This window comes from Polypterus senegalus, unplaced genomic scaffold (genome assembly GCF_016835505.1).
Source record: "Polypterus senegalus isolate Bchr_013 unplaced genomic scaffold, ASM1683550v1 scaffold_2078, whole genome shotgun sequence".
In the NCBI taxonomy this organism is placed as follows: Eukaryota; Metazoa; Chordata; class Cladistia; order Polypteriformes; family Polypteridae; genus Polypterus; species Polypterus senegalus.
The window spans coordinates 1-10,276 of record NW_024386592.1 but is presented as its reverse complement, the minus strand read 5'-3'; the positions used below and the strand labels follow the sequence as shown (position 1 = coordinate 10,276).

General features: G+C 36.5%; 1 protein-coding gene across 1 annotated transcript; it reads right to left on the bottom strand.

The window, feature by feature from the left end:
* Positions 1–2,448: 2,448 nt before the first annotated feature.
* LOC120522759 (F-box/LRR-repeat protein 7-like) lies at positions 2,449–5,108 on the bottom strand. The gene is made up of 2 exons (XM_039743489.1): positions 5,049–5,108; positions 2,449–3,473 (listed from the first exon to the last, which is right to left on the bottom strand). The coding sequence occupies exons 1-2, from the start codon at positions 5,050–5,052 to the stop codon at positions 2,737–2,739; spliced, it is 741 nt and encodes a 246-aa protein (XP_039599423.1). The 5' UTR covers positions 5,053–5,108; the 3' UTR covers positions 2,449–2,736.
* Positions 5,109–10,276: the final 5,168 nt, after the last annotated feature.

The following is a 10,276-nucleotide window of genomic DNA, read 5'->3' as shown; positions in this document are numbered from 1 at the left end:
AGGTCACTATGCACTGCGGAATGCTCACAGATTTACACAATACACCGAGCTGGAAGACACGACTCCTAGTATGGTGGTCCACTGCTTAACCCTTCTGTTTTAGAATGATTTTATGTCACATACTAAAATACACCTGATGGTACTAAATGCTAGCCAATCATTAAACATACTAGCAGTCCAAACAGTCATTTGTTATCTGAGACCTCAGTCGTGTGAACACCAAGCACAGATTTGATGTAAACTGTTCATTATAAATGATGGCAATCTTATAGAATAAGTAGAGTCAGAAGTGCAATATTGTAGTCCACTACAATTACATTTCCCTTGAAATAGAATTTCTGTCACATACTAAAGAATGGTAAATACGTGCTGTCCACTGTTAACCAATAAATATTTGGTACTCATATATGTTCTGAATAAAGAATTATTACTGAAGAGCAAGTTTCAAAGTTCGGGATGTCCATTATAGAGTTGACCAGTGTCAGCTGATCACTAAAATTCTGTCATTCCTTAAAATATGTTGAGTTACAAGCTACAAATGATACTATGGGAACCACAAAGTAATTAATCTCATCAGTAATAAATTGAAGTCTCACGTTGACATGTTTGGAGCAGCAAAAAGTACTCTCCTGTATTAAATGATTAATAAATATGTTAACAATCCTGAAAGAAATTCAAAACCAAAAATTAAATATATAGTGTAAAGAAACACTAATAATTGATCAAGATACTTTTGATAGACATTTTAAGCCAGTAAAGCAAAATGATTTCAATTCATAATAATGTATTTTTGTCCGTGTTGACAATAAGAACTGTCCAATGTTAGCTAATCATTTAAAATGCTAACACTCCTGAAAAATATACAGAGCTAGAAAAGCACATTTTAGTATGGAATCCAGTAATTCATTCATCTAATGAGAATGACAGTTTGAAATTTACTGAACAGCAGAAAATGTTATACAAGTGTTAACCAATCAAAGGTGGAGAAGCAATTTTTGTATGTGTGTCTACCAATGAATTAAATTCTTACTGTCTTCCACATGACTGAAATATGCACTGCCCAGTATTAAGTGATCAATAAATATGATAACCTCCTTAAAGAATAAACAAAAACAGGAAAACAAAATTATGTATGGTGATTCAGCAAGCTGATCTAGCAACTAACCCAGTGCATGCTTCTGTTTGGAAGGGTGCCTCTTACACTAAACCAGGCTCTTGCTTCACTTGCCCTTCATGTTACATTAAATGCAATTTCCACTTTGCACTAATATATTAACAGTCCTTCAAGATATGCAGATTTGAAAAAAACTGTTTGTTTGTGTCATTTAATTCATTAATCTCTTAAAAATGAATGCACTGAACAGCAATAAATGTCAGTGTTAGCCAATCTATAAAAATGCTTGATTGGAAAACAGAATTCTAGCGTGGATGTCCAATAATTAAATTCACAAATAAGAACAAATTCATCTGACATGTTGACATAGACAAAATGGAAATACATTTCTCACTAAATATTGTGACCATCCACAAAGCCAGTAAACAAAACTTTTAGTATGGGGATCCAATAATTGATTGATCTTATTAAAATGTACTTTTGTCATATGCTTATGTTTACCGAATGGCAATAAGAGTTGTCAGCTGTTAAAAACATATTACCTGTCCTTGAATATAAATAAAGCCTGAGAAGCTACATTTTAGAATGGCATCCACTTTTGATTAATCTCAAGAGGGTGGTTTGTGTCATATGTAGGTTTTTAAGGTATCCAATTGTTAACTAATCCACCCTGATAAAAAGACAAATGTCCATGTGTCTGTGTATCTGTGTTTTCATCCAGTTGCTATGTCTCTGCTTTTGGGACTACAGCTTTTTGAATGACTAGATATCTTGAGTTGAAGTCTATGTAATCAATGTAGCCCTCAGTAGAGCTTCATCTATTGGGATACAATTTGTGATGCATGTAGTAACAAACCACCACATCTCTATCATTCCAACACATGGTGCATTACAAACATTTGTAGTAATAAAATGCAGTAATGCTTCATCTGCTTAAATGAAATGCATTTTATTACTACATGTATAAAAAATAGATGATGCTCTGCAAACTTTAACTTTGAAGTCCATGCTGATTACTTAAATTACTGAAAGCACAAATTTCTAATATGTGTTAGAACACAAATATTGAATTTATGTGAGAAAGCTGAAGTTTAGAGAAGAGCAATGGATATTGTTCACTGTTAACCAGCTATTCAAAACACTAATACTTTGTAGAACGCTTTACAGGAAAATGCTCATACAAATTGTTAATAAACAACTTTTATTTGAACTCAAGAAATTAAAGCACATTAATTAACCAAATAATTTGCGCATGAAGGACCTTATGCTGCAGGATTTTCTATAGTCCTGGTGTCTAGATACCAGAATTGCTTTGAACTTTTATCAAGGGGAAATAATTCTGATAATTTTTATTAATGTACCATGCACGCAGATGAAGAAAAAAAAATCACAAGGGAAGTTAAGAGGCAAATGCCTTAATGCTATAAAAAAGTACAGAATGAATGACAGGCAAATAAAAATAAAAAAGACAAATACATGATTGCAGTATTCCCATTGTTACCCTTTGATTATTTGAATGTTCCCCATGCTCCCACAGCCTAGTTTGCTTGATTAGTGCCATGCCTTCATCCCATTTTGCAGACAATCATGACTCTGTAAATATGAAATGGGGGATGTTACAGTTAGAAAAAGGCTGGATTAGTGTGTTCAATCACACACCGTTTACAGTGGCGTTTCACAAAGCGAAGAGCCTCCACTGTGATATCACAGTCCTGGATGTTCAACATCTGTAGATCGAAGCAGTTGGCAGCTACAATCTGCAAACCTCTGCCTGTAATGCTCTCACATGATTTGAGACTTAGTCGTTTTAGGTTAAAGCAGTTCAAGGCCAAGAACTCCAGGCCAGCATCAGAGACCAGAGGGCATTTGCCGATATCCAAAGATTTGAGCTTACCACAGTTTTTGGCAAGGTACTCAAGACCATGGTCCGTGATGCCTTCACAGCCCCTGGCATTCAGGTATCGCAGTTTGCTGCAGTATTTGGCTATATACCGAATACCTACATCGGTGATACGACTGCAGTGGGCAATGCTGAGGTATCTCAGCCGTGACTCCAATTTAGCAATCTCCCGCAAGCCAAAGTCACTTATGAAACGGCAGTCACTAACGCTTAGTTCCTTCACTGAGGTGCAATAGATGACCAAATAGCGCAGGCCTTCATCTGTGATGCGCACACAGCGGCGAAGATAGAGGTGAGTGAGCTGCGTACAGTGGGCAGCAATTGTGTGGAGTCCTTCATCCTCCAAGACAAAACAGTCAGTCATGTCAAGGTAGCGGATGGAGATTTGCTTGCCATGCATTGGGGAGAGCTTGATTGTGGCTTCTCTAGTCAAACTGATGCATGTCACCTTGGAGCAACCTGTAAAGAGACAAAAAAGTACTTTCACTTAATATCTCAGAAAAGGAGTGGAAGGCAGCCATGCATAGAATACACTCTAGTTCCATATGCACAAAGTATTCAATTATTCAACTTAAAATCTTTTATTGTGAACATTTATCTCATTTAAAATTGTCCAAAATGTAACCAGGCCAAGATTCACCCTGTGAACGTTGCAATCAAGCTCCAGCCTCACTGGGCCACATGTTCTGGGTGTGAACCAAATTAACATAATTCTGGACTAAAATCTTTGAATCCCTATCAGCCTTGATGTCACAATCACTCCCAAGCCATTAACAACTGTGTTTGGTGTACTCCGGGATGGTTTTAAAGTGGAGGAGAATAAATTAATTGTAATTGCTTATACCACACTACTAGCACATAGACTTCGCCTGCTTAACTAGAAGAATCCCAGCCCAACTGTTATAATTCAGTGGGTAACTGATGTTCTATACTATTAGAAATAAGAAAAAATCAAATTCTTACTTAGAGGATCTATTCAAAATGTTTTTACGATAAGGAAAGATCTAATTAACAATATTTTAGAATAAGCATTTATACTGGGGAAAAGGACAAAATAAAATATAATAATAATATAATAAGTGATAATATAATAAAACAAAAAGACACTAAAACCCTTAAAAACAACGCAGTATTCCCTGACTCATTTACAAAATTGAAGTACAGGCCAAATTTAGTTAAAACGACCTAAAAATATTTTGTTGCAATGAAAATTTCATAGTAATGACATTCCATATTTGTCACTATAGTGCTTTCTTTAACTTGTGTCCAGGAGTTTGTAATCATTTCAATAGCTTATTTCTTGTTAATTTTCATCTCCTCCTTCCTACAAGTTATGCTAACGACAATTTTTGTCAGCATTTCCTTTGCAGTAATACACTTTCAGGGTGCGAATGATGCCCAAATCTAATGGCTGAAGCACTGCCATGCAATTGGGTGGGAGGAACTCAATGAGAACATTATCTAAATGTAGATGCATGCTGTGAACAGCACAGTTATCAATCAGAAGCAGAATCTTCCTTTTCTTCTTCTTCATATTGTGAGGTATATGAACTCTTATTGGAATACCAAAAAGAGCAGCCGTCTGAGTTTTTTTTTTTTTTTCTGTCCACACTGGCCATCGGACCTTACTCCTTTTCTATGTTAACTAATGTTGTCTTATTTTAATTCCTTATTTTTTCTTTTATTTTTCCTTTCTTCATTATATAAAGCTACATTTTGTATGAAAATGTGCTATATAAATAAATGTTGTTGTTGCCACAGAAGCAAATCCAAGCCGATCACAGTCATGGTATCGTCAATGGGTGATGCAAGGAACATCCATCAAGGAACATTATACAGTAAATGCAAGGAACAGCATTGCTTGGCCACTAACCTGGCCACGACCCTGCCTGACTGCTGTGTCTGTGCATAGGAGAGTGGTAGATCCTGCTACAATAAATAACCATGCTGTTCTTGTTTCAAGCAGAATAAAGCTGGTTTTGCTAAAGTACTGAGACACAACCTCATATTTTGGGGTGCAAGACAGTGACTCACGCATCACAATATCCTTGTCAAGTTGTCACAGCCAGTTTCCCAAAAAGTTTTGAGTCATCCAAACTTGCTGGTTTGCTTTATACTCGAGGGAAGGAATGTAACACACTTAAAACACCAAGGACTGGTCAACTTGCCAATGATGAGAGGAATAACTGCTTTATTGACGTCTTCAAATGCAGAAGTTCGCATACATTGGCGCTGAGGCCCAAGGTTTGCAACCAGAGATTTTTCTTCTGTTTTGTCTCGGTCTTTCAAGAAAGTTGATAATGTCGATGGCGTAATTCCAAATTCACTGGCAATGTCTTTCTTCTTTTTGCTGGAATCGAGAGTTGCAAAAATGTCAAGTGTTTTCTTTCTAATATGAACTGTTGTCATTTTTTCGTGTCTGCCATTTCTATAGGATGGTGACAATGAGTTAAATTCAATGGATGCAAAAGGTATCACTGAAAACCACAGAAAACAAACACAGCAAAAAAACAGTATTAGGAAAGTTCAAAGAAATAGGAAAATTTACAATGTTTCTGTTCGGGGATCGTTGTACACAATTGAGCTGACCACACTTTTGGGCACTTTGTTGTAATCAGTATCTGCTGAATGTACTTCGTAGCAACAAGACTTTTTATGGGGAAATTGTTGGGACCGTAAAATACTTCGTTGTAATGAAAATTTTGTTGTAAAGATATTTGTTGTAATGGAATTTGATCTGTACTCACATTACCATAACACAAAAAGGTACCTCTAGTAAAATGATTTATTAAGACCTTTTTGGGTGAAGATGTTTGCTTATCTATCAAACAGTGTTTATAAGGTTGAATCTTTTTACAGCAGTAGATAGGATTGGACTACATAGCCATAAACTCACCAGTTGCTGCATTCTTGAACTGTTTTTTTCTAGGTAACATAAGTAGTGTATGTTAACAAACCATAAATTAAACTTCTGGTCATGCAACTCACAATGTGGTTCAAATATTTGCATGTCCTTGTCCTTGTTCACCTGTAAGTTACAATATTCATCCTTTTAGAATGTGTCTGCTGTTACACAGGAGTTTGTTTTGAAACCATAATGAGACATTCTTCAATCACTGGAGTCATCTTATTCCTGTAATCTCGCAAATCCACCGCCCCATAGTGGGATGGTGATCTTAGAAATGTATTATTTAAGATCTTTTTGGCTACTGTAGTAAAGACGTTTTAGGAGTGTGTGGTTCAGTTATATACAGTGTGATAAACACAACAAGGTAATCAGGGGTCCCTATTAGTACTCCAGTGTAGGCTAAACACTAAAATCTAAAATATATGTCACATTAGATGGCTTTTCTAGTGATTTTTCAGTGTAGCCTTAATTTACATAATCTTAGCAAGTTGGAGAAAGAGTGCTCCTGTGAAGCTGATCATCTAATTTAACAAACAGTACATAATGAGTGACACCAGCTAGTCTGCAACTAAGCAAACAGGCTTAATTTTATCTTTGATTGGAGGGCCCATGTCTTTGCATGTGAGAGTTGAGAACCAATGCACACTCGACTTGCAGTACATAGAATATAACAATAAGGAATAAGCAACACGTGTGTTTTGAACCTCATAAATAGAAGAGAAGCGTGTCCATCTGATGACTCATGTTTTGTGTACTTAAACAGAATGGAGAAGAGAAATAAAAGGGGCTGAGACTGTACCTGGATGCACCACGGCTATTGCTCCTTCACAAAGAGCCAGCACTGCCTCAAGGGCTGTGGACCTCACAAAAAGAAGAGAAGCTTGTCTGTTTGATGTCTTACATTTAACATTCAATAACAGAATGGAGAAAAGAAATAAAGGGCAGAGACTGCTGTTGAACTGGCTGTAACTCTCACTGCAATTGGTTGCCAGAAAAAGAGACCATGACTGTGCTGGAAGACGTGACAAACATGCGATTTTCAGTTGTGTAGTTTGACATAGTACAGCAATGAGATCAGCGACTGTGGTTGATGAATATGAGATCCTCCATGCACTGCCCGTGCTAGGGTATTTTGAACCCTAGGCCTAGACTGTTTGGTAGCTAATCTGTGTGGCTGGGTTTTTCCATCCTTATGATCTGCCATAGACAAAATGCCTAATTCGCCTTAATGGTTGGGCCCCTACCTCCATGAAAAAAAGTTGTATAATGTGACACTGGCGTACTGCTTCTATAGAGAATATAACACATTATCTATGAATAATGTTGTCAGTTAGAATATGCATATCTTAATCTGATGAACTGCATCACACATGGTTATGCAATCTGCAAACAAAATCTGCACCACTTTGTATTTTTAACCAACATGACACAATATGCACCTAGATATTCTGTGTGCAATGCTAAAGTCTCCATTTAGTTAAGAATGGAAGCACGGTAAGCAAAAACAAATAATTTCAAGGGTAAAGTAGGCTATGAGGAAACACCCTAACAATAATCTTTTTTTGAAATCATATTTGTGCATATTGTAGTGAGCACTGAGATGGAAGGAAGAAAGCCATAAATAAGGATTCACAATAATAAAAAGTAACACTGTACTCAAAGAACCTAATGAGACTGATTATTTTACAAGACACAGGAAACACCCTCAAAAAAGCAAGCATGAAGGGGGTGAGTTTTGCTTTGGATTTTTTTCTTTGCATTTCTTGTTGTTTTGTCTTATTTAATTGCTTTATCTGTTATTATTATTTGTTTGATTGTGGAGTATGCTGTGTAATGTTCTGCTTTTTGAAAGTAAATAAAAAACTGGCTAACCTCACACTGTGCTTCTGCTACATAAACACTGTCAGTATCACGGTATCAGCAGTCTGCGTCACTTCCTACTATCTGTCTTCACAGGCTTCAGCATCACTGTGCCCAAGGTAAGTATGAGTCCTATGTTTTTGTTTCTTATAAAAGTCTCCCCCAACTACCTTCGTGAGGTTTGTTAATGAATGTGCCTCCCTTCCCTGCCATATGGGTTGCTGCTATTCAAGAGTCCAGCCCTGCCCAATCAACGAAGAGCATGTAGACTACTGTCTTCCTGTCCAGCCTGTGAAGACCTGTCAGCCACCTGCGGCAGTACATTCTCACAAACCTAGTAAAGTGCACTGAGTGATTTGCAACACCATAATACAGTGAAACCTCGGTTCACGAATTTCCTGGAACACATACAAATCGGTTTACAACCAAAAAGTTCGCCAAACTTTTGCATCTGTTCACGACCACAGACTCATTATATGAACAAGCCAATTTCCCTTTCGGTTTGTGTGCGCCGATGATTTCTGCATGTGTTCAGTCTCTCTCTGTGCATTGCCTGTGAGTGAGTGAGTGAGAGAGAGAGAGACAGACACACACACAGACGCCAAGAAGAGAGACACATACACACACACACACACACATGCGAGAGAGATGGCTGGATGCATAAGGCTTGTTTTTAAAGAGACAGATCCGAGCATTGTTTAAACCTCGTGTATTTAATGAAGACTTTTTTCTATTGGATTTTAACCTCCACTTCACTTCTGTTTACAGCGATCGGTTCTTGGCGCATTGTTGCAATGTTACTTTTCTTGGTGGTTTATTAAATTACGGATTTTTCAAATGTTCATTTTTTCCCTGTGCTACAAACTCATTAACACTAGAATTATCAGAGCCTACGAAAAAACTCGTAATTCCGTCCCACCTTAAATCGCTTCTTAAATCCCTTCACACCTCTCCGTCAGCGTCCTTTGTCCTCTAAATGTGCTGATAAAGAGAAGCTAGGAGCAGCCGGCTATTCCATCCCCCCACCAATTTAGAACGTGCACGAACTTCTCTCAGCTCATGCCTTGATTGAGTATCTGGGAGTGAAGAAAAGTTTTAGAGTGGAAATAATAGATTGTTATTTGGAACACACGCATTTCATGTCTGTTCCGTTTCTACAGTAATCTGTGTAAACACATTGTTAAAACAGAAACGTTTTTTATATTCTAGTAGTAGATGACAAAATGTAGGCATAAACTATATAATGTATGAAGCCTGAAGTCCAAATATCAAAGAAAAAGGTACAAATATAACACAACAATTGCGCTTTTATTCAAAACTAGCAGAATACCGGCCGCAGCAGAGAAGTAGTGTTTTAAAGAAGGTACGAAAAAGAAAAGGAAAAATTTTAAAAATAACGTAACATGATTGTTAATGTAATTGTTTTTTGTCATTGATATGAGTGTTGTTCTCATATCTATCTATCTATCTATATATATATATAGCAAAATACGCGCTTGGCAGCGGAGAAGTAGTGTGTTAAAGAAGGAAAGAGAAAGAAAAGGAAACATTTTGAAAATAACGTAACATGATTGTCAATGTAATTGTTTTGTCACTGTTATGAGTGTCGCTGTGATATGTATATATATATAGCAAAATACCAAGGCTTGATGTCATGTGTTAAAGAAGTTATGAAAAGAAAAGGAAACATTTTAAAAATAATGTAACATGATTGTCAAAGTAATTGTTTTGTGTATTTGGTGGCAGCGTCACAAAGTTGTTTTCGTAGCTGCATCAGAAAATGTACCACGACGCCTGACACGCCTCCTTTTTACTGTTTTCTCACAGCTTGATTGTTGCTGTCATATATATACACACATATATACACACATACATACATATATATATATATACATATATATACACATACATATCTTCATATCTACATATCTATATACATATCTACACACACAAATTATATATATGTGTGTATGTATGTATGTATGTATGTATGTATGTATGTATGTGTGTGTGTGTGTGTGTGTATATATATATATAATCTAGATAGGTGTGTGTGTGTATATATATATATATACATACATACATATATATACACATACATATACTTGTGTGTATGTTTGTATGTGTCTATATGTGTGTGTATAGCTTTGGTCACTGAGTGCAAGGGAAAAATAATGAAATATAGTCTATAAGTTATTAAACAGTAAAACATTAACGTTTTAAGAAGTACAGGTACATTGAGCACTACTGGAGTGGTTTGGGTAAACTACATTTTAAAGACTGTGTAACAAAACAGGTAAGTAACTAACAGCAGCTAAAATGTATATGGATCATCTCTCGGTAGTAGATCCCTTTTGAAAGGCGCTACACGACGGCTGTGGTATAGAAATTACATTTTCTATGTGAACGCTCAAATTTGTGCCTCTGGTAATGTGCCTTACCGGCAATTAAAGAAAATTATTTTTGTGTCCTCTGCCGTGTTAAGAGAGAAAGG